The sequence below is a fragment of the Cyanistes caeruleus genome, chromosome Z (genome assembly GCF_971803275.1).
Source record: "Cyanistes caeruleus chromosome Z, bCyaCae1.hap1.1, whole genome shotgun sequence".
Taxonomy (NCBI): Eukaryota; Metazoa; Chordata; class Aves; order Passeriformes; family Paridae; genus Cyanistes; species Cyanistes caeruleus.
Genome location: NC_141732.1, coordinates 40,261,044 through 40,286,649, shown reverse-complemented (window position 1 = coordinate 40,286,649; position 25,606 = coordinate 40,261,044). Strand labels below are relative to the sequence as shown.

The window sequence follows — 25,606 nt, the reverse complement described above, 5'->3', positions numbered from 1 at the left end:
TTTAAAAACCACTACATGATTTAGTGTGGAACTTGAAAGTTTATGTTGACGTGCATATTTAATTTACTAAATTTTTGATTGTCTTTTTTTAAGGAAGCTCTTGTAAGCTCATTTTGGAGAAGTCAGTTCTCTTACCCCTTCATTAGCTTCATTCCTATTTAGTAGAACAGCCAAAATGTGTGTTTTTAATACTGGATTTAAGAATTATTTTTTTTTTTGCTATTTTGTGTTCAATTTTTTGAATTTATTTTTTGAACCAAGAGAAGCAAGGAGTTCTTGAAAGGGCCAACACATGTAAAAATGTCAGTGAGTCCTTAGCCAAATATTTAATCTGGTTGTAATACTGCCTATGTGGGAAGCAGATCAAATAAGAAATGATTACATTTTAATCAGTTTAATTTTAGTAAAAAGCTCTACTTTTGCACAGCTTCACTTGTGATAGCTTATAATAAAGCCAGACTAAGCCTGCAAGGTTTTCTGAGATGAATTTCTGGAGAACTTCATTTTCCTCTGTTTTCTGGGTTATTTATTTATGGATGCTTTAAGTGGCAGTCCTGCACCGTTCCTTTACCCTGGAAGTTTGTATGAATTTCAGAAACATGATTGTATTTAGTGTGAGAGCAAACTTGGAAACTTTAGTTAATTGACCTTTTTTATTTTGTTTCTGCATTCTGGATCTGGCATTTGTATGCCATTTTCTTTTTCCTCATTAATCTTATCTTTCTTTATCACTGGTTTTGTCAGTGGGTTGTTTTTTTGTTGTTTTTTTTAATTTCAGCTGTGCATGTTGATAACTAGCAGTTCCTTTTCAGGTAAAACTCTGTGCCTATTTTTAATTGCAATCAACAGCTGATGTCTGGCTTAGTGACTTCATATGAAGTGTTAATGCCACTTCTTACTTGTAATCAAGCTATATGACTTGAGGTTTGGCATTTAAAAATTAGTGCTTTTTGGATGTAAACAACCACTGATGTATGATGCCTTTAGTAATGTCATTGCGTAGATGTTTTCTGTCCCTTTTTCTTTCTTTGAAGAATTTCAGGACCATATAGAGCAGCACATAAATAAAATTTAGACATTTTGATCAGAAGTTCCCAATCTCTTTCCAGTTGAGTCAAAGCCCCAGATAATGGAAGAAACCTTGATCTGTGAACTATTGAGATGGGCCAAAATGATTATCCCTTGCAGTTGCAACTGCCTTCTTTACAGGAAGACTGAGAATTTTTAAAACCTCTGGACAGAGGTGGACTAATTCCCACACAACAATACTGGGCTGGATGTTCCAATAGTTTCACTAGTGCCTTTTTTATGGAAAAAATAGAACAAAAAATAGATAAAGCATGACTAAAGTACACCTTTATTCTCATGAAAGTGAAGTCATTCCCTTTGTCCTTCTGTGTACGTTTTCTAAAATCCACAAGTGGAAAGACCAACTGGTCTTTGGTTTGTTTATTTGCTAGGAGAGGGGGATGATAACATGATTATGTACATCTGCACTTTCAGTGCTGTTGCAAAAATCACTCAGTGTATCATGTACATACAGGTGTTAGAGATGCTAAGCAAGTTCCTGAGTTCAGAGAACTGGTAAAAATTTGCTGGTTTTGTACTACATGAAACCAAGTATAAATATGATTTTTATGTTGCTTTCAGTCTAGTGACTTCTATTCCTAATAGTTAAATAAGGGTGCAGGTCAAAAAGTTGTGGAGCTGTGGACAATTAAATAGTATGTCTGATTATTTACAGAATTTTCTGCTAAAGGGTGATTTTCCAAGCAGAAATATCTGCCACTAATGGGTTAGAATGATGAAAATTAGTCTCTAATTATTTATAGGGGATTTCTCACTTTATTTGATGCTAATGTAAGTTTAGTAGAACTGGTTATCCTTTTACTGCACTTCAGGAAATGGATTTTAAAAACTATAGTGAATTATCCCCCATCTTGGATTGTTTTGCTTATTAGAAGTGACAAGGCACATTTTACTGCTGATTGCCTCAGGGTTGAGAGGTGTCCACTCTATCACTGCTATTAAAATTTGTGAAGGCAAAATGGAGAAATCATTGTTGTTGAACGTCATTGAGGTAATTTTTCTGTGTTGATGATGAGTAATGAGATATACTTGTAAAATGTAGTGAGTTTATAGGTGCTTGTGTATACCAGATTGTCTGTCTGGAAATTTGTTGTTACTTCATCATTTATTCATTGTGCTTTAAAAAAAAAATTATTTTTGCTCCATAAGGATCTGTAACTGTAGACAAAACCCTTAATATCTTAGCAGATTTAAATAATAGTGAAGTATTGTGAGAGTGTTTTTTCAGAAAAAACATTGTTTTCACCGGTCAGCTGAATTTCTTCAGATGAAAACATGTCTTAATTTAACCTATACTATGGGAGCTGTAAATATAAGTAATAAATTGCAGGTGTGTGCTCAGAGGTAGTTTTTGTTAGGAAGATGAGTTTCTTGAGCTGTAGAAGGTGCTTATACCTAATGACTTTTTGCATGATCTCCTGAGTTCTAAAAAACTACTCTTAGTATGTCCTTGGGTTAGCGTTCATGAAAGTTCCATTAATAATATGAAATATTAAATTAAAGCATGCTTACAGAGAATAATTTTAGGCAGTGTATTTTAAAAATAAAAATAGAAAATCTAGATAAATGGTAAATAGAAAATACAAGAATTGGAAATTTCCTCTAGCTATATTAAATTTAACCTACCATCAAGTAAACAACAGAAAGAGATGATAATTTTGATGACTTTCAAGGCCTAATTCTCTAAGGTTATATCTTATTATGCATGTTGCAGGAAGGGGGAAAAGGCCTTACTATGTGTCTTTGAAACTTTCACTGTACAGAGTAACACAAGAGTAGTTGGAAAAGCTCTAGATTAATAAGGTAGAAATAATTTAGGAAAACTGTTGTTTTGGTTTAAGTTGGTAACTTGTTTTTTAAACAAAAGAAAATGCTGATAAAACTAAATCACAGAACTCTAGAATATGCTGAGCTGGAAGGGATCCATCAGAATCATCACATCCAACTCCTGATCCTCCATAGGACCATCCCTAAGAATCACACAGCGTGTGTGCCCCAGAGAGAGAGTTGTCCAAATGCTTACTGAACTAGACAGACTTGGTGCTGTGATCCCTTCTCTAGGGAGTCTGTTCCAGTGCCCAGCCACCCTCTGGGTAAAAAACCTGGTATCCATCCTAAGCCTCCCCTGACTGAGCTTCGTACCGTTTGCTCAAGGTCTGTCACTGGTCATGAGAGTGAAGAGGTTGGTACATTCTCCTCCACTTCGCCTCATGAGGAAATTATAGACTGCAATGAGTCTCAGTCTCCTCCAAGCTGAGCAGACCTAGTGACCTCAGCCACTTGTCATAAAGCTTCCCCTCCAAACCCTTCACCATCCTTGTTGCTCCTTTTGGATGTTCTCTATTAGCCTAATGTCTTTTTTTTAATATTGCGGCACCCAAAACTACACACAGTGCTTCAGGTGAGGCTGAACCAGAGCAGTGCAGAGCAGAGTGGGACAGTCCTCTTCCTTTTCTGGTTGTCGATACTGTGCCTGACACACACCAGGACAGGGTTGGCCCTCCTGGCTGCCAAGAGACTGCTGGCTTACATTCAGTTTTGTTTTGACCAGGGCCCCCAGGTCCCTTTCCATAGTGCTGCTGTCCAGTCTCCTGTTCCTCAGTCTGTACACATGTCCGGGGTTGCCCCAGGTGCAGAAGTCAGCACTTGCCCTTGTTAAACTTCATAAGGGTTGGTGATTACCCTCCTCCAATTTGTCAAGATACTGACAAATATTGACTGTCTCTCAGTCCTTGAGGGAATCAACATCTCCTCCTAATTTAGTGTCCTTCTCAAACTTATTTAATATCCATTTGTCATGCATCCAAGCCTTCAATGAAGATGTTGAAGAGAACTGGACTGAGGATAAAACCTTGAATTCAGTTTGTTTAGTTTAGAGGGGGTTTGATTAGGGTATTTTTGGCATAGCAGGTTTTTTTATGGTATAAGGCTATATGGATCTTAAAAATCACAGAATTTGAAGGGATCTTAAAGATCATTTTGTTCCAACCCCTCTGCCATGGGCAGAGACACATTTCACTAGACCAGGGTGCTCAAAGCATCATACAGCCTGGCCTTGAACACTTTCAAAGACAGAGAATCCACAACTTTTCTGGGCAGCTTGTTCCAGTGCCTCACCACTTGCAGAGTAAAGATTTCTTCCTGATCTAAACTTATTCTGTCTCACTTTGAAGCCACTCCCTCTTGTCCTGTTGGTACTTGTCTTGATAAGTCTTTCTCCAGCCTTCCTGTAGGTCCTCTTCAGCGACTGGCAGGCTGCAGTAAAGTTGCCCCAAAGCTTCTCTTTTCCAGGTGGGACGACCCAACTCTCTCAACCTGACCCTGCAGCTTAGTGGCCCTCCTCTGGACTTGTTCCAACAGGTCATGTCTGTCTTGTTGTCTCTGCTCGGGGCCAGAGATCTGGATGCACTATTCCAGTGTGGTCTCTTGAGAGTGAACTAGGGAGGCAGTACCACCTTCCTGGACTTGCTGGTCATGCTACTGCATCATGCAGCCCAGGATGTAATTGGTTTTCTGGACTGCACACATTACTGAGTCATGTTGATCTGCTTCTCATCCACCAACATCCCCAAGTCTTTCTCTTCTGTGGCTACTTTTCTGGGATTGTCTGCCCCAATGTCTGTTTTTGTGCTTTAGATTCCCTCAACCCTAGTAGAGCACCTTGCACTTGGTCCTCTTGAACTTTGTAAGTTTCCCACAGACCCACCTCTTAAGCCTGTCTAGGTCCCTCTGGATGGCAGCGCTTCCGTTCACTGTGTGGACTGCACCACGCAGCTTGGTATCTTCAGCAAACTTGATGAGGGTGTACTTGATCCCACTAGCTGTGTTGCTGACAAAGATGATTAGCAATTCAGGTCCCAGTATTGACCCCTGAGGACACCACTCGTCACTGCTCTCTACTTGGATATTGAGCTGTTGATCACAACTTTTGTGAGTGCAACCTTCCAACCAATTTCTTACTCATTAAATTGTCTGATCTGTCAAATCATGTCTCTTTTCATGACTTTAGAGACAAGGGTGTTGTACAGGATAGTGTCTAATACTTTGCAGAAGTCCAGGTGGATGACATTAGTCACTCTTCCTTCATCCACCAACACTGTAGAAGGCCATTAGATTTGTCAGCGATTATTTTTGGTTATTGTCTGGTCTTGAAGTGAAAATTACCCTCTACTGTTATCCAGAAAAGCCAGTATAATATTTTTCTTAAGCCATCAATGAAGATGTTGAAGAGAACTGGACCTTATGAAGTGATAAATTTATTATGGTGTGATAAATTCATCTTGCTTTGAGGGCCAGGATTATTTTCCTGTATTGGGTCACTGAACTACCTACACATTAGTAGAACTAAGTGTTAAAGCATGTGGTATGGTTAAACCCAGCTGGCAGCCAATTCCCATGCAGCCACTTGCTCACTCCCACACCAGCAGGGTCAAGGAGAGAACTGGAAAGGTAAAAGCCAGAAAACTCATGGGTTGAGAGAAAGGCAGTTTTATAGGGAAAGCAAATGCCATGCAAACAAAAAAAGCAAAACAAGGAATTTATTACTGTTTCTGATAAAACAGGTAGATGTTCAGCCTTCCCCAGGGGAGCAGGGCCCCATCACACATGATGGTTATTTGGGAAAACAAATTACATCACTCCTAGTGTCCCCCAAGCCTTGCTTCTTCCTCCCACCTTTACATCATACATTTGCATGATGTCACAGGGTATGGAATATCCTTTTGGTCAGTTGGGGTCAGGTGTCCTGGCTGTGTCCCACCCCAGCCTCCCATATACCCCTAGTCTCCTCAACATTATGGCAGTACAAAAAGTATAAAAGGCCTTGGCTGTGTGTAAGCTTGCTCAACAATAACGAAACCATTGCTGTATTATCAACCCTGTGTTCAGCAGAAATCCAAAATACAGCCCCATACCAGCCACTGTGAAGAAAATTTTAACTATCCTAGCCAAACCTAGCACAGGGTGTAATAGAGGAAATAAAATTCATCAACTTGTCAGGAAAGTTGTGATTTCATAGCCAGTGTTCTGGGAAATTAGAGAAAGAGAAGTCAGGTTTCTTTTCAACCACATCTTTCTTTTGGAGCAGGGACATTTGCTAAATCTTCAGATCTTAACAATACAGAAAACCATCAGGAAAATGCTGAGTTGCTGGAAAATTTGGCCAAACCTGTAGTGCATTATTCAGAGCTGGAATATTTGGCCTCTGAAATGATACTGAAAATGTCTGAAGCATTTCTAATATCAGTAGATTGTATTGTCACAGATTACATGCTCTACAGAGTAGAAGAAGTCTTGGTTTTGGTTTAACTGTGATAAAAGATACTTTTGGTAATAAAAAACGATGAGAATGACAATTGTTTCTGCTCTGAAACTTCTTTAGCTTCAAAAAACCAGCAAAGAAAATCCTGTGTAGTTAGTCGTAGTATAGATATGTAACTAAATTTCAATAAAACAATGAGTAGTAAGCAAGTCAGAAAGAGGAATTTTTTATGATTGCTTCCTGTAGAAGGGAAACTATCCCCTGTGTACATAGGAAGGGAATGGATTTCCTGTAGATCTGAAGCTCATAATCATCTTTAAATATTCTGCTGGCTTTAACAGCAAAATAACTTTGTGCTCTTTCTCTAGAAGTATTGTTTGTCTTACTAATTATGTGTATCTTCAGACTGCCTCTTGCTTAATGTATGCAAAGTGTGTAATTTTTCACATGCGATAATTGCATTTTGGGGTCAGCTATAATTGATGAGTTTTGCCAGGCTTAGAAAAACTTCTACTTTTTAAAGCCATCAGGCGAAGAGATCACTTGAATTAACCAGTGTGCATTTCTTCCTCCTGCTGTACACTGCACGGATACATGTGCTTGCATTGCATTCTAATTCAGTATTAGTTTTAATTAGCTGTATTCCTGAAAGGTGATGAATAGTTATGAAAATCGCAACTGTTTTTCGATGCATGTTAACTCATCAAAAGAAAGGCTGGTGAAGTTAGACATGCTGAAGTGTTCAGTAGGATTTTGTCTCTTAACAATATTAATAATTTCAGTTGATTTCCAGATTTTGGTAAAATTATTTACTTTAAATGGCAAGGAAATTTGAAAAATTCATCTAGGTCCTTTTCTTAAAGTTGTGACTAGTAATATAACATCAAGCATATAATCTGTTGAGCTTTATTTTGTTGAGCTGAGTATTTTCCATTCCATGTACTGCAATGGAAAATACTGTTTTCATATAAAGTACAAAAGCAGAACAGCTTAAGTAATACTTCAAATAATACCTAAAAGACATTTTTTCTTTTAGGCTTTAGGAAATTGTAGTGTATGCACCTATGCGTACCCTGCATGTTGCTGTTGACTGGCTAAAATTTCTGAATACATAACTGAAAATGATGTATGACATGACTTGTCAGATATCAATTTTCTTACAAATATGTTTGATTCAGTACTTCACTATGATGAGTGTTATATTTTTGTGTTTAAGTGTTTGAGTTATATTTTTGAAAGTACAGTCGCATGCTGCCCAGGGAAGTGTGAAAGAAATGACTGGATGTAGCACTTAGTGCTGGAGTCTAGTTGACAAACAGGATGGTGTTCTGTCAAAGGACAGTTAATTTTGGGGGTCTTTTCTGACCATAATGATTCTGTGGGGATTTTTCATTATTAGCTGATGAACTGAATATTTGCTATACCCCTTTTATTAATTTGGATGGCATAATTAATTTTATATCAGACATATTTGGATGAAAGGCAGAAAGGGACCATTGGTTCAAATGTAATTAAACATCAGTCTTCTAACAACATGGTGAAAAGAGCGGTGTGTAGCTGGTCAAAACATGGTGTAAACTGAGGGATTGAAATGGCTTCCTTTTATTGCATTTTGAATTTGTAAGATTAGTGTATTTGGGGAGTGTTTCTAAGAAGGTATTTAAGAATTTTGTAGTACTGCTTATTTGCAGTTCCTTTAGACTGCTTGTGGTTGCCATTAGTACCTCTTACTCTGGATGTGTGCTTTAAATTCTTTAAAGAAAATTTATAAAAAAACTTCAGTCAAAATTTCTGAAGTTTCTTTATTATAATACAGTTATGAAAAACTGATTTTTTTTTCTGCAGAAAGAAACTATTATTCTTGGTTAAGCATGTCAAACTTTGTATCAAAGATGTGAAACTGATTTGTATGAAGAGTATATCTTTGTTAAGGACATAGTTTTATGTGGAAAAAAAACCCAGTGAACTGCTAATGGACCTCTTCAACTCAAAAGAAATAAACATTTAACAGTTCTTGTTCATGCATACTTAATCAAAGACCCACTGCAACAGAGCTTTATAAATCCTCTTGTTTTCTATCCAGCATTGTGTGGCCTGGATAGGATTGCAACTGTAATTCATAGCGTTACTTGTTGCGCTGTTGAAGACAAGCGCGGAGACTTTATTGGTTGTGTTTGTCAATGTGCTTTATGTTTTTTAATGGTTCTGATGTTGGCTGAAATAAAGTTTTTCAGAGGTGGTAGTTTTATATGTGACAAGTAGCCCACAGTGAGAAAAGGGAAACCATGGAGAAGTGTGTACTGTTAGTTTTGGTTGGTTTTGCAAACAATCTAGGACAGAAAAAAATGCTGCAGTGATCCCAAGATTGTTGGTATGAGGAACTACATAAAAAAAGTTGAGCAACTGATTGAACTCGTCATGGTCAAATGACTGAAGGACTTTTTCTGTGAAGCAATGGTAGAATTATTTAAAAGCAAGAAAGATCAAAGGAGAGAGGGATAAACCAGAAAGAGTGTAAGGCACTGCTTGAGAAGTAAGGTATTTTAAAAGAAGTGAGAGAATTCTTGGCTTACTTAGTTCAGTATTTCTGAAATATACTGAAATTCTAAGTATTTCAGTATATCTGCCACAGACTGGAAGATAGCTTTAGAAACTATAGAGTGACAAGTGGTTTTGAGAGCTAAAGAGACCCTGCCAGTCTGGAAGGGTAACCCATTGTATGGTAAATGTGGGCAGCCAGGCCAAGCCTAGGTGCTGCCCATGGCACAGTCTTGTTAACCTGGTACCCTCGATAGAAGCATTTGAATGTGCATATGTGGTCTCACTAGCCATTGCTGTTGTGTGCCTGTTAAGGCTTACCTCTTCTCTTAAATGGTCATTATGCTTGTAATCAAAATGTTGTGAAATGTGAGGAGAGCAGAGCTCTAATGAACGTGGAATTAATGTATTGTGCTTTTATAAAAAAGGTATGCAATTAGAATGAAGCAAGTGTTAAGAGTTGCTCAACTTTGCCTTTAGTAGTTGTTGAACTCTTATTAAATAGCAATGCATCACGGCAAGTTTAAAAGTTCCTACTAGGAAAGTTGCTAATACTTTCATAATTGCTAATAATAATGCTAATAATTTACACGATTTAGAGAAACAGAAAAATTTCCTTGAGTTCTCTAGAACAAATCTTCAAAATGTTAAATTAGTTTAGAAGCCTGCTTTAATTTATCAAGCAGAGTCTGTCAGGAAAAGCTTGAGATTTTATAGGGATTTGATCTCTGAATTGTATTTTCCTCAAATGTAGTCTTTAGAGCAGATTCAGGTATTTTAGTATGTTTTCAGGATGCACTGTATTGTACACTGCTGCTTGAATCAGTTTTTTTTTTGATTGCTCTGAAATAAGAAATCTAAAATCAAAACATTGCTATCTTGGAGTTTCAACAGCTTGGGCAACAGCAGTTCCTTTTTCAGATCTGATTTATGATTGTGGGCTGTGTTTTATTTACAGTGTTCTTAGCACAGAGTGTGCTGAAATAAGATCAGGGAGAAACTGGCTCTTAGTTTTAACATACATGTTGTGAAGCAAGGTTCTTTATGTGTTACTTGATCAAAAACATGCTATTGGGTTTCTACTTCCATTTAACAAACAACCCATGCTTTCTTAAAAGAATCCAAAGTCATAACATTAGATAATTTTTAACGTACAAAGTGATTCTGACGCCAGATGAAGGACTTAAAGAGCACAGTTGCCTGTCCAGGTTCAGAATGAACTTGCTATAAGATAAGCTTGCACAGCAGTAACTTTAGATAGCCAAAAAGTTGCAGCTGGAAAGATGCTAATTCTAGGCCTGGAGGAGGGAAAATCTGGTTAGTGCATCCTGATTAATGCATCCAGACAAAGATTCCTAGTGCAGCAAAGTGTATGAAAGGAAGCAACTGCTCATACAGTTATCACCGGTCAAACACAGATCTCTCCAAGTTAAGGGGTTGTGCTGCCATAGATACGTGGCAGCATGGACTTACGTATAGGTGGTAGCCCTGGAAGAATGACTTGTGGATGCCTGCCACCAAGCCCAGGGTGAATAAGGACACATGGGACACCCTCTCTTCATCTTCCTCTGTCCCCTGGAGCAATAGTGTATGGGCCCAATGGATGGATGTGTTTGCATGAGAACCCTTTGTATGAGAGGTTTTTTGAGTTTTGCATGAGAACTTTTTATGGTGAAGGTACATACCTGCAGTAACTGAATCGGGTATGTGTTCAGAGACCTTAACTTACAAGTCCAAAAAGTGTCAAAAAGGGCTTTAGATTTGTTATTATTAAATGAACAAGGGGTACGTGGAATATTAAATCTTAATAAAACTGCATGTTGTGTCACTGTTCACAATGTAGTGGCATCAATTGAAGAAACCCAAGGCAGAAATAAAGAAATTGCTACCAGTCACTGAAATTGTCTCCAAGCCTAAGACAGTCCTCTAGGAGTTAGCCCCAATTCCTGGATATGTCAGAACTTTAATCCTTGGGACTCAGATGGTAGGAGAAGTGGCTAATGAGACCTTTTTTGATGATTGCCATTGGATTTTCATTTTTAATGATTGGGATAGCTATTGTACAGTGTCTGGTTGCTCAAGTTACTGCTTCTGTCTTTTCTCCTATTGTTTCGTACCTCACCCTTGTGGCTAACCTATGAGCTGAGGAACAAAGTCCCTGAAGGACAATATTAGAGCCATGGGGTGGTGCAAGGACTTAAAGAGCATAGTTTCCTGTCTCAAACTGTCAAGTACCTTCATCACAGAAAGTACTTGCCTTTAAGATAAGGCATCACAGTGGAAACTTGAGGTGTGGGACAGAAGGGAGGAAGTGCTGACAGGAAGGTGGTAATTCTAGGCCCGGCAGAGGTGAGATCTGGTTAGTACATCCTGGTAAAGGCATCGGGACAAAAACTACCACTGTAGCAAAGGGTATGGGAAGCAGCTGCTCGCATACATATCACCAGTCAAAGAATGATCACCCCAAATCAGGGAAATACTCCTCTGTATTCTTCCTCACTCCCTCCCTTGTTAACAGTTAAGGCACATTTAAACTTTTGATCTTTAGTTCTTCATCCTTAATGATCTTAATTTTACACTTGTCCTGATTTTTGGCTTGGACAGAGTTAATTTCACAGTTGCCAGGATGGAGATGGAGCCTGCAGCTGTGTGGGCAGGGCAAGGTTATTTTATACTACCCACATCATCACTAGAGGGCATGGCTTTAAATTGGAGAAAAAGGGAGCATGATGCAGAATGGCCATTATTTTGTTCTGTTTTTGCGGGAGAGCAAGGCAGCCAACCGAGTAGTGTGTGGGCAGTCCAGCTGGAGGATATGTACATTGTTGTTTTTGTCTCAGGCCTGGGTAAGGAGCATGGATTCAGGTAGAATCACAGAATGAACTGTGTTGGAAAAGACCTTTTAAGATAATGAAGTCCAACCTATGACCTAACACCTCCTCATCAACTAAACCATGGCACAGAGTGCCACGTGTCCAGTCTTTTTTTAAGCATGCCCAGGGATGGTAACTCCACCACTTCCCTGGCAGACAATTCCAGTGCCTAATTACTCTTTCTGTGAATAATTTTTTTCTAACGTCTAACCTAAACTTCCCTTGGCACAGCTTAAGACTGTGTCCTCTTGTTCTGTCAGTTATTGCCTGGGAGAGGAGACCAACCTCTACCTAACTACAACCACCTTTCAGGAAGTTGTCAAGAGTGATAAGGTCACCCCTGAGCTACCTTTTCTCCAGGCTAAACACCCCCAGCTCCCTCAGCCATTCTTCATAGGCCTTGTGTTCCAAGCTCTTGACCAGCCTTGTTGCCCTCATCTGGGCAATAGAATGTTGTGTTCAAGTGTCTCAGCATCCTTCCTAAACTAGGGGGCCCAAGAAAATTTGTCTGCCGTTGTTTTTCATTGTTTCGGTCTCAGGGAAGAAGATGGTGGCTATGGTAATGTCTGCAATATTCTCCTTTGTTTCAGGAATCTATGTGTGTCTGGGCACACTAACACTGTGTCAGTTGGACTTCTACAAGCATTTTTTGCATGTGATAATCCTCTTTTATACACTGCTGTTATTAGTATTGTTGCTACTACTGTTGGTGTTCCTTAGCTCATTGCTGTTTTTCTAGTGAATTGTTGTCTCAATCCGTAATCTCTGCCTTTTTGTCCCTTTCTCAATGGATCAGTTGGGGCAAAGGAAGTGGCAAATAGGAGCTTAATTTCCAGATGGGTTTGAGCTGCATAAGAGCCCTTATAAAGAAATCTTTTCATGAGAATTTCTGTGAACTTCTGGAGTAGGGTTTCCTTACAATAACTGCATATTAAAGCTTCCTACATAGTGATTTCTTCAAGTACATGGACAGATAATGGCAAGTTAATAACGGAGCTTTTTACAGGTTATGTTGAGATTCTTACCTGTGTGCATGGAACTGGTAATTCCAGGTCTCTAATGGATCAGGCTTTGACTGCTGGTTTGTTTGCTAGTATGCTTTAGGCAATTTGTAGTAAGGGCCTTTTTCCCACCCTGCCCCATTATAAAAAAACAACAATAAAAACCCCTAGGCTGGTACAGCAAGGGCCTTTGTAACTCTGAAGCTAAAAAGTAGTTCTTTTACATAATCATACGTACTTATTATTTTGAATTGTGTTCAAGTATGTTGAAAATGTTAACTTCCGCACAAAAGCATCCACAAAGGAAGCAAGCCAGATGTTCTTTCTCAGGAGTACCCAAAAGGCAGGTGAAAACAGTAGTATTTTTGATGCAGAATTCCATATTCATGTTGGATTCCTACTATATCCAAATTCCTACTATATCCAAAGGGGTGGCATAAAATATCAAACCAGTCAGATGAGAATCAAGTTGACAAAATCCTAATTTATAATTGCCTAGAAAGTCTGAAATAATTTTTTTGTATGCAGTAGGATTTAGACACACTTTAGAAAGTGACTCCTTGCTATATTTCAGAAGGATAGGCATTGGATTCTAGATACCTAAACTTTTAGGAAAGTACTTCTTGCTATCTGGAAGGACCTTGACTCCTAAATCTGAATGTGAATAATGAGTTTCAGTGGTGCGGCACTAGTTAGGTCTATTGACTCTTATCTTGGGCTGGAGGACTTTTGGAAAGTCTCACATTTCATGAACTTTTTCACTTTTTCACCTATGGATTTTAGTAATTTTAAACTAAAATACATATTTACATGTGACTATTTTAAGACAAAGACCCTATCCTTCTTTGCATAGAAATTTGCTTAGAATTCTGATTCTTCTCCCAGGAATCCAGGGCTTTTCAAGGAACATCCACTCCTGCCATCACATTTGATATAATGATTCTTCCTGTAATTTTAAGCAGTTGTCCTGCATGACAGGTCTGACGTGATTACTCTGTGTTTTGTTTTGGATGTTTGGTGTTTCTCAGCAGACAGTGAAAGGTCCTGTTTCCTTGGGTTTTTTGGGTTTTCATGCTATTGATGGATGGTGCTCTAATGCAGACAAGAAGACACTAATTTTTAGTATCTTGAATCGCCCACAATGATGGGAGGTATTGAAAATACACGTGCATGCAAATATATGTAAACGTAAGGGTCATGTGGACACTAAAAATTATTTATAATCCTGGAGAAAGCAACATCATTTTATCATTTTGCCTATAACACTTTTTTTTTTTTTTAAATCAGAACTAGCTGCATTCTAACATGGGGACTGAGAATCCTGTGCCCTCCTGACCTCTTCACAGGTGCTTTTTTGCAGTTTAGAACTGCAGTGAGGGAGCTCTGAAAATTAGTCTTGCAAGGTAATACTCTGATCCTATAAAGGTGTTAATTAAGTCTCTGAAATTAAAAAAGATAAGTAAGTTTGTTTAAAGTATTGCTTCATAGTACCAGCTCTAATGAAGCTTTTACTGCTGCATTACAAAGTTGCTCAAATAGAAACTGTCAGTGTTTATTTCAAATTACAGAGTTTATTTCAAATTATACCCACGGTAAATCTTAAATGCTGAATTGCATTTAGTGTGAGACAGGCTGCTTTAATGATATGACATGAAGGAAATGTAATACAAGTAAAGCACTTTCTGGGTTCTCACTGGGTTCTTTTTGGGTTCAGCACTGTACTGGGTTCTCTAACTGGTACATTTTGCTAACTCAGAAAGTAAAAAACAAGCCTTGATAGGAAATAATGGAAATTACACTTTCAGGATTTTTCTCTGACTGTTCTTTCCATTCATCTTTTTTTTTTTCATGCGTGTAAGAACTTTTGAATGCAGTATCCACAGGTTGCCATCTACATGTGATCTTTTAAGACTGCACTAATGTTTAAAGTTAATGAAATTAAACTAAAATAAAATAAATCCACCTTTCACCTTGATCACTGTTTCTAACTTTAAGAGAGCTATGATAAGGATGTGTGCTAAAAGATGACATGTTTAATGAAACTGGCTCATACTGTGGCCTGAGATAGCAGCTTTCTGAAAGAGTAGTATCCTTTTTAAAGCTACCCGTCTAATTCTGAACCTTTGGGATAATTCTTTAACATAATTACTGTCAATAGTTACTGTTCTACTGTAGTGTTACTAAATTTTTTTTAGGATTCCTAAGTTATGTCTGTCACATTATATTAGGAACGGCGAAGCATGACGCTGACTCTCTTAGCTGGGTTGCACAAGAGAGCAAGTTTTGTTATTCCAGATCTTCTTTTATAGACAGGTCCGAGAGGTGAAACTCTCATTGGTCATTACACTAACACGTTACCATCACTGGACAATTGGGGAATACCCCTTGACTGTTTCTTGCAACAGGGATCTAAACAACACATGCAAAGGTTGTTGTCCTTCTCTAAGGACTGTTTAGATTCCTCCTTATGCTTACTCAGGCCAGAGTGAGAACCTTGTGTGACCTAGTTTCATACAGTGCTCCCTGCCTGCTTTCAGCATCCATATATGTCAGCTTTCCTGATATCACTCTTGTCTTCATAACTGCGGTGGTTTAACACCAGCTGGAAATCATATTCCAAGTGAGCCTTGTTTCTTCGCCCTGCCCTTCTGGTAAGAGAGGAGGGACAAAGGCAGACACTATTGGTTGAGATAACAATTACTGAAAGCAAATGGAAGTGGAATAAAAAAAACAGTAACAGCAGTGATGTTGATAACAAATGTATAGAAAATGAGAAGGCTTTACTCAGAAAAACAGGTGTTCACCACCATGACTTAGCTTTGCCCTGGCCACCGTAATAAAGACAAGATGGCGGCTGTTCCTGCACTCGGTGCCATGTGGTTTCCCCAGACGAAGACAATGTGGCAGGTGTTCCTCACAGCTGGCTCTCTCTCCCTATCTGCAAGCCCAAGATAACAGAAAACAGTGACAGACAAACCCCCAAAAACAAGACCATCCTTGTCAGACTGCACCATTCCTGATGGCTGCTTCTTGAACCAGTGACACTATTTTTGACATCTCCACTCAGCTCCTCTGGGCTCCACTGTGCTTAGTCTCCTGAGGGATTAAGAGCCACAGTCTCCTGATGGACTGTTTTTGCCATTCATTTCCACTTGTGCTCACTTCAGTTTTCAGCTTGATGGCATCAGGGTACATGGTGTATTGGTGCCAAAAAGCCTTATATTCTTATGGGTCTAATGTGCCTGGCCATCAGATCCACATTCTAGTAAACCTGAATATTCCTTTCCCCCTCCTGTTCAGAGGCAGGCCATGTCTCGGTCTGGTCATGGTACTTGTTACTTCTTGTAAATAGGACCTGGAGGTTCCTTCAGGAGGATCAGAAATACGATCTTTTTTAATCTCTCTGAAAACTTGCCCAAGGAAAACTGGAGCAGCATTTATTATTAAAGAGTTTCATGTAGTGCTTATCCTTCCTCTAAAACAGGTAGTGCTAGAGCAGAGGTGGGTTTTCCATCCCACTTCCTCACGTATTCTTGGTCATGCAGGTGGAATCACAGATTGTGGTGTGTATCCTCTCTCTCTAGCTGGGGAGCACGTGCTGCCTAATAGCAGAAACTTCAATTTGTACTGGTAGGGCATAGGACACTTCCTTCTTAAACTCTTGGTAGTACTTGGACAGTCATTTTACAGAGGATATGCAGTCCTGTATTGGGATGGAGATAGTTTCCTCATATATCTGGAGTTGGTAGCCAAGCAGTTCACTTTTTTTTTTCCTTCCTTCTATGACTTCACTGCCAGTGAGTTGGCATGTGACACTGGTGCACTCTGTGGGAACTTCACCACATGTTTTGTGTATATTGGATGTCATCTGTATTTATAGGGGACTGCTCATTATTTGAATTCTTACAGATTACCTCCAGCACAGCTAATTCTATCAGATACTGGATACCTTGCCTCCATGGTGCTCCATTTGTGTTGGTGCACTAAAGATTCATTCATGAAAAGATACCTCTCCATCAGACTTGACAGAAGTTACTTCCAGAGGCTGAGAGTTTCTGGTCTGTTTTAAATTCCTTGATCAATGCCTGCATTCCAGGACAGGGATCCTAATTGCTTGTCTTCATTGCCATCTAGTGTTGCACCATTCACTGTGATATCCCAGCACAAAGCAGCAAGATCAGTAGGGCTCACTAGGCTGTCAGCTGTAATCATTTTGTGTGTCTCAGAGCTCACCCATGGATAGAGATCAGGATTATGTCTGGCCCTATCTCTTCCTCTGGTTTTGAGGGTCCTGTTTCTTCTTCATCCCTCACCGTGCAAATTGATTAGTTCTTGAATTTTTTCTTCTAAACAGGGGCAGCTGCTACTGGCATGGGTTGTTCCTGTGGTTCAGTTTGAGTGCCCTTGCTGTCTGTTGCTCTGCTTCACTCTCCTCTCCCTGAGGGTGCTGTATAGTAACAAGCAGTGTCTAATAAGTAGTAGCCACTGTCTAGAAAGTTGCATAACTTTGCACCTCTCTGGAGCTGTCACAGCATTTTTCTTTCAAAATGTTTCAAATATTTCAAATATTTTGCCACTTTATCTAGGTCCTGTATTTTTTAGGGGAGAGCTTCTAGACCGCTGGAGCAGCTTACTCCTTAAAAATCTGGCTCATTTTCTCCACCATCCCATGCTACTCATGACTGTTTGGTTCCAGGGAAGTTTTCTGAACAACTTCCCTGATGTCTCTCTATCCTGACTCAAAACATTGTGTAGACTTCACTTACTCTAGACTGCACTGAAGAAATTTGGCCGACATAGCAATTAGAATATGCATTCTTTGACATTCAAATGGTATTCAAGATTCTCAAAAACTGTTGTAGCAGGCCCAAAGGAGGAAAAAGGGGTGAAAGACTGGGAAAAACCATTGTCCTCTGGCCCTGCTATAGGCTGGGTACTATTATCAATGAACTCCGAGGTACCAGCCAAGGTCAGAACTGGCGAACAGCGCTGAACACACATCCCAAATGACTTTCATTGCTGTTGATGTTACCAAGTCATAAACTGATACCACACAATGCTGCAACAAGGCAATCCTGGTCGTTCTCCCTACTCTGAAAAAATAGCATCATGGAGGAGCATGTATGGGAGGGAATCTATACAGGGTTAAATATCACACCTCTGTGAACAAATAGAGCATCTGTAACTAGGGAGTTCTGTACCTAATACACAGATTCTTAGATAAAGTTATCTCTATCCCTTTGTGGCTCATAGTGGGTACCAATGAATGTAGTGGTTTGACACCAGCCACAAATTAAACTCCAAATAAGCCTCTTCCCTTCTTCCTGACAGAGACTATGGCTTGAGATCACAGTTTAGTGAAAGTGAACAGAATAAAAAATGCACAGTAATAGCAATGTTAATAACAAAAGCATACAAGAAGGGAAGGTGCATTATACACAAAAATGGGTGTTCACCATCTCCATGTAGTGCTCTGTGGCAGCTGGGACAAAGACAAGATGGCAGTCACTCCCCATAGTTGGCTCTCCCTGTCCTGCAGGCCTGAGACAATGGAAAAGAATGACAGACAAGGTCATTCATATTGTGCCATGCCACTACTTTGTTTCCTATGGCTGTTTCCCACCCCAGTGCTGCTACTTTTGCCCTTTTCATTCTGCTAGGGTTGGTTCCCAGTAGCACCATGGCTTTTAACCACTCTGCTGGGCTCAGCTGTGTTCACCACCCAGAGCCACACTCTCCTGAGGGACAGGAGAGGATAGTGGCAAGAGGGGGCAGGGTCCACTCAGCTGATTCCAGCAACCTCTCTGAGGAAGAGGTAAACAAAGTGATGTAATTTCTGCAGGGTACTCACCTTTTCTTTCCCCCAAGGCTGTGCTCTGCAGTGCTGTTATAGATGCTATAGAATAGCAATATAAGCCATGCCCATGCAGTTCTGAGTTCCACCCTCTCCCTACAACCACAAGAACTTACTAGCAGACCTTTTTATGTTGTTTTTCATTATAGTAAATATTAGTATATAGGTAAATAGTCTGCCTATTTGTTTATGCTAAAATATTTTAGTAAATATTGAGAAATTGCAGTGTGCTTGAATTATAAAGACACCTTGTCAACCAAAGACAGTGTGCTTGAATTTCAGATTCTTTTAATCTTCTGCTGAATAATCTGCAGCTTTGTCACTATGGCATTGCAATGTGGAGTTAAATTTCAATTTTGTGAGTTTATATCTGTGATGAGAGTGGTTTGTGTTGGAAGGGGCCTTTAAAGAACATCTAGTCTAATGGCCCTGCCACTGGCAGGCAGGGTCGTCTTTCCCTAGACCTGGTCAAAACCCCATACAGGAACCTATGTGTAGTTCACACCAGTGCTGCTTGTTTCTGTACAGTTGTAGACAACACCTCTCTGTGTAGAGGTAACTATGATGGCAGAGGCCATCGTAGTGGAGAGTTAGTTGTACTTGATTCGGGGTCTTCCAGTTCATAAACATGTTTCTGAAATGTGTTGTTTCCATGGTTGTCAGCTGCAAATCACTTTTATCTTCAGACTTCATGTACTGTAACTGTACTTTCTTCTCAGACATCAAATCTTATTACCTACACGAAATCCTAGTATAGAATAACAGAAGTTCCTAATAACTAATATGCTGCTTAAGCCAGTAGGATATTTCAAAAATTTGGAATTTGAGTTGCTGAATTCTTATACCACAGGAAAATGTTTGGGATTTTTTTGTTAGGGAATGAAAAAAAAAAAACCCACAACAGTAAGAAGCTAAAACTGACATATTTTTATTCCCCCCATTATTTAGGAGATATTCACTATATCACTCATTAGGTGTTGAGTCAGGTGCAGAAGACTTGCATAGAATGATCCTTTCTGCAAATATAGTAAGGATTAGGGAGTCTGAATAACAGACTAACATGCTCAATATCATTCTTCATACAACTTGTTAGTGCTGGAATAAACTATACTGTGTCATCTGAAACATATACCAGTAGCTCTGAGGTGCTTTATGGAAATCATCACAATTACTTACCGAGGAATTTAGTTGATCCATTTTGGTTTGGAATAACTCCTTCCCCAGAGCATTTTGTGAAGTATTGTTCTCCCCTGAGCATCTATGCTGTGGAAGTTCTCAGCGAGAACTGTTTTAGATAGTGAAGTAAAAATGTTGAAGCCCACCAGGTGGTGCCAGAAGGCCTGATCACTGGTAGCTCTGACAGCCGGAACAGACCTGAGAAGGTGGAAGCCTGACGCTTTCGTCAGAAATTGTATCAACCTAATACAAGCAATGCATGCTATTACCCTTCCTCTCCTTTCAAACTTCTCTACTCCAAATGCATTTCCCCAGCAAATACTTCCATCTGTGTTCATAATGGCAAAATTTTATGCTGGTTAGGAGTGAGGTACTTAAAATTTTGGGCTTGGTGTCAGCACTACTGATTTTGTGCTACTAACATCCCTCTTCAGTGGATAGCAGAGCCATGAAACTTTAACTAAAATGCTGTAAACAACATTGTGTCATGTGTTGCAGTGAAATGTATGCAATTTTATGGAAATACAGACATGAATGTTAACTAAAACTAGGGAATTATTTTAGGTGGTTACACTTATTTTCATGGAGTTAAAAGCTCATATGAGCATTTTAGTGTTTGTAAACAAGTTTATAGAGAAGGTTAAAATATTTCATAGTGAAAACTGAAGTCTGTGGATGTTGGTTTTTCCGTTATTTCTCTTTATACTGCAAAAACTATTCTTCATTACTTCATTTTTTCTGTCTTATGTCATGTCTTTCTGTCTATTTTGATAGTATTATTCCAGTATTCTTAAATAGAACTGGTATGATTGACACTTTGTAATGCTAGTGTTTTTAATCTAGCACTTAATAGTCTTTGAAGCACTCCTCAATAATTAGACTACTATCAGACAAAGTAGTCATCTAATTTCCACGTATTTTCCTAAAGTATGCTTTTGTATGGAAAGGCTTGTGAAATGAGATGAGCAAGACACCTGGGCTGGTTAGTAGCAGCTCGTTAGTCAAAACAATGTCTGTCTTTTAAGTGAAACCTGCAGCTTCACTGAACATGGCCTGTGCTGTTGGGTGTTGGGGAAATGGGTGTCTGACAAGTAGGCAGTGGCATTTCGCTTCTGAAAGTTACTGGCACTCTGTAAATTCTAGTATAACTCACTTTGGATATATCAGTTTGTATCCAAAAAAAACCTACTTGTGTTGGATTTACTGCCACTATAGACAGAATGACTCTAAAAAGTTGTTTGTTTCACAGGTCATCTTACTTACAGCCAGCCAAGGGGTTATCTGCTCATTTTTAACAGAGCAGCTTGTTGCAACTGAGTGCATCAAAGTGTGTTTTGGCTTTGTGTTTCCTAACATGGCATTTCTTAAGACTTGCAGTAAAAGAGTTTTCATTTTATGAAATGAGATTATAAATTAAAAGCTAGACTTGCTAATACATCAAGCAATATAGCCAGGTTATTCGTTTGTTCAATAGAAGGGTGAGCAGTGACAGCACTGGATGCGTGGGGGTCTCCGCCCCAACCAATGCACAAATTCAGGTCTTGAATGGTAGTCTCTTATACCGTTCTAGGCACTTCATTTCTTCAAATTTGTAGTTATTTTTTACTTGCTTGTCTTCATGATCAGCAGTCGTGGTTTTTGAATATCTATTGGGGAGGTGGTCTGAAATGGTCTTCCAATGTCTCTCCAGCTTCCCATTCTTTTTAAATATATTTTTTCTTACCATTAGTTCGGGTTATACAGTTTCTTTAAGTAAGCATATATATTCTGATAGCATACATTTTGCAAGCCTTCTTTCAGTCATTTCACAACCTACAGCTAGCATGTCTAAAAAATGTCTTCATAGGGCCTCTTCCTCAGTTTTTACAAAACTCAGAGTCAGCATGTTTCAAAATACCTTTGTAGAGCCTCTCAGTTCATGTTAGTCCTACTTCCCCTTTTTAATTGATCCAAAAAAAAAAAAAACAAGTTACAGCTTTTACAAAGGATAGTTTGAAATTTATACTACAAGGTAGTTTAAAGCTTATCTTAACAACTTGCAAGTAATTACATTTTATTGTTAAACTGTTAGCTAGAAGTTTACTGTTATATAGTCTGATTCTTAAAAGTTTTCTTTATAATAATCCCATGGTCTCTGTCTGCATTACCTGCAGACACATATACATAGGTGGGTGCTATTCAATTGTCATGAATCACTGCCTGATTTCTCACAAGTTAATTTTCTTTTCTCGATGATTTTCCATATTATGAGATAAAGATATTTGCATGTTGACCTGAAGTCTGATATTTTGTCATTTATCACATTTAAGAACTGCAAGTTTTACAGGGTTTAATGTAGTTTTAATCAAATAAGTAAGACTTACATATTCTTAAAAATTTCAAAGTGTTCTTAAATTTCATCAATTTGTTTTCAGAAAAGCAGGTGTTATGCCTCCTTGTTTTTATCTTCGGAACTGTCACTATGTAACTGAATTATAAATTGAATTCAGAATCCTGGTGTTAGGAAAGCACAAATTTCACCTTCATCTACCAGGCTTTGGTAACAGTTACTGGGTTAGTTTCTAGAAAATTAGTTTAAACACCTGGATTTTAATTTAGCTTCAGTAGCCTTGTGTCCATCCATGGGTTCAGGGAGCATAGTGAAGCACTTTATTAAATGCTAGCAAATAAATTGTGGCTTTAAAAGGATTGTGAATGATTTTTTTGTCTCTGAAGCATTATTTCAGATTTGGGGCACAGTAATGATTTGGGATATTGTATTACAAAAAAAACTTAACTGGTAGAGAGCCATGTCTTTTGTGGTGTTCTAGTTATTTTTCTACAAGTAACTGCATAAGCAGTGCAATCAAAATATTTAGTACTTCATATTTTTACTATGAATTGGAAATCTTGTGAGGGGGAAGTGCATAACAGATTTACAAAATAACTCCCTTGAATAACAGTTCAACAGCTTACTGTAAAAGGGTGTATTATTTTCTAAATCTGAAGAATTTCACATTTTGTGAATTTGTGGAGGTGGTGATGGTGATTTGGTGTATGTTTTGGAGAGATTGTCTTTTAGTTTTGTGGGCCCTGTCTCTCACACATTAGCAGTGGCATTTCTTAAGGAAATGACCTGATCTCATTTGTGGCAACACTGAAGTTGTGAATTCTTATGCATAAATGTTTCTGACCCAAAAATGTTACTCTGAAATAAGTTCACCTGTAATGCTTTGATTTTTTTCACATGGTCAAAAATGTCTATAATTAAATCCTGAAAAAGGTGTTAAAAAGCTGTCCTCAGTTACCTCCCTTATCTAGAGGAATGTGATGACTAAATGCTTCAGGAATTTGATGATCTTAGGTGGAGAGAATTGCCAGAAACTTAAACAGATCAGTGAATCATCAGATCTGATATGAGCTATCAACCTACTCAGCAAATTGCTGCCATAAGCAGCCATTGCAGTGAAATCAGTGTTTTTAAAACCTTTTGTATTGCGTTTTTTTCAACAGACTTTTTAAAATTTCTTTGAAGCAAAATTATTCTGCTCTGTGAGTGGGAACATGTTATTTCTTACCAATGGAAAGAGCTGATTGGTGCTTTAACCCAGTAAAGGTAGTACAGTCACTTCTAAGTTAGTAGTCATACTTCCTTCCCTGTGTTAAGCTCAATGTTTTTTAAGAAGCTTTCCTTTCTCTGTGTAATTCACACAGTGGTGTGGGACTTTAATGTGATTAGGAGATAGAAGTAGTAGCCCTTGTACTTGTTTGGCTGTATATGTCTTGTGTTGCTGAAAGTTTTCAGAACAGAACATGAAGGAATATCCTTATTGAATGTGAAAACAAGCATTAAAATGAGACTTGGTTAAGATAGAATATTTTTGTTTCAAAATCAAACTGCTTACACTTCACCTGTTATGTTTTTCAGAGTACTGTAATTGAAAGTGCATCTTCTACATTTGAGGAAAGACAAGTTCTTGATTGAATGGTGGATTAGTAAGTGATTGTCTCATCCTGAGGCTAAAAAGAAGATATCCTGGAAGTTCGAAAGAACTGGATTTTCACCCTAGTCCAGCAGCTTTGCTGCTCACTTAAACACAGATGAATGAAGACCCCATTTGGAAAATCACCAGGTCAGCGGTCCAGAGCTGATGCAGGTGAGGTGTTCTTGCTGGATGGTTTTCTTTGCTTTTAGTGGATAAAAGTGTTCTTACTTTATTGATTTTTAAAATATGTTTATGATTTTCTGCAGATGTTAATGATTTTAGATGCCGTCATACCTGTTTTATAAGAAAATTTACTTTTATTCTAGATCATGGCTTGAAAAGACAAACATAAATTTAGCAGTACAGATCTGACCTTCCTATTTTGTGTTGTGCCAAAAATTATTAATTTGTGACCTGTGTGGGGAAAGCAACATATTTTTTATCACCAGCCATTCTGAATTGTAGCTTTTATGAAATTCCCAAAAAACCAACTGAGAAGTGTAATTGGGAAGTCTCAGTTAACTTACAAAATTTCTAAGCAATAGATCATTTGGATGCTTCCAAATACACGTTTGATTCATTGAAAACTGAAACTCATACTGGAGGATTTCTCAGTAACCCTTTGGAAACTATCAAACTTGTATTCTGAGGCTGTGTTATGATTTGCTGTGACTTACTTGAACAGTGTACTGATTCCAAAGGTAATACAGTAACCTTTCAAGTTACAGCTACAGGTTTCAAAGGAGAGATCCAGTGGGAAGTCTTGAATGCTTGGTTCAGTGAGGAAATGGAGATAGCGATGGGCAGAACTCCACAGGTGTCAGTATTGAGGGCAGCATTGTTCAACATCTTATTCAGTGGTAGGGATGGTAGGATTGGGTGCACTCTCAGCAGGTTTGCTGATGACACCAAGCTGTGTGTTGCAGTCAGCAAGTCAGCATGCTGGAGGGGAGGGATACTATCCAGAGGAACTGGACAGGACTGAGAGGTGGGTTTCTGCATGCCTTGTGGCATTCAACAAAGCCAAGTGCCAGGCATTTGCATCTGTGTTGAGCCAATTCCAAGCACAAATACATCCTGGATGAGAATGGTCTGAGAGCAGCCTTAATAAAAAGGACTTGAGGGCGTTGGCAAATGAGATGCTCAAAATGAGATGCTCAAGACGACCCATCAGGGTATACTCAAAGCTTCAATGGCCTCTCATGTCTGGAGCTGCATCAAAGGCAGCATGACCAGCAGGTTGAGTGAGGTGTTATTGCCTCTCTGGTCCGCTCCAGTGAGACACCGCCTTGGGTACTGAATCCAGCTCTGGGGCCCCTAATATAAGAATGATGTCAACCAGTTGGAATGAGTCCAGAGGAGAGCCGTGAAGATAATCTGAGGCTTGGAGCACCTCTCCCACAAGGACAGGTTTCAGGAGCTGTGGCTGTTCAGCTTGGAGAGAGAAGGCTTCAGGATGAGCTAATTATGGCCTGGTGGTACCAGAAGGGGACTTAAAAAAAAGTTGAAGAGGAGCTATTTACAAACTCATGTAATGACAGAACAAGGGGAAATGGCTTCAAACTGAAAGAGAGTAGGTCCAGAGGATGGCTATGAGTGACCAAAGGGCTGGAGTGCCTCTTATGAGAAAAGGCTGAGAGTTGTGGTTGTTCAGCCTTGTCTCGGGTTGCAATGCAAGATGTAACCAAAAGTATTTATTCTATTACCATCTGTTAAAAGCAGGTGTGGCATTGTTCTTTATCTCTTCCATGAGCCATCCTCCCTCCAGTGGGGTATCTCCTCTTAATGGGCCATTGAGTCTCACTGCAGGACTGATAAAATGACATCATCCCATTGGGAGATGCTTCAGC

The 25,606-nt window shown here is 39.0% G+C and overlaps 1 protein-coding gene across 10 annotated transcripts in view; it reads left to right on the top strand.

Annotated features, from left to right (window-relative positions):
- Positions 1–25,606, top strand: part of SPIN1 (spindlin 1) — a 62,559-nt gene that overhangs the window by 16,153 nt on the left and 20,800 nt on the right. For 9 of the 10 annotated variants that reach the window (XM_086867141.1, XM_086867140.1, XM_086867146.1 and 6 more), the window contains one exon: positions 23,699–23,927. In XM_086867141.1, coding sequence (XP_086723267.1) covers positions 23,876–23,927 — 52 coding nt within the window. In that variant the 5' untranslated portion in view covers positions 23,699–23,875. Of the gene's footprint in view, positions 1–14,053; positions 14,165–23,698; positions 23,928–25,606 lie in introns of those variants that run through there. The other variant, XM_086867147.1, reaches the window with a different exon arrangement.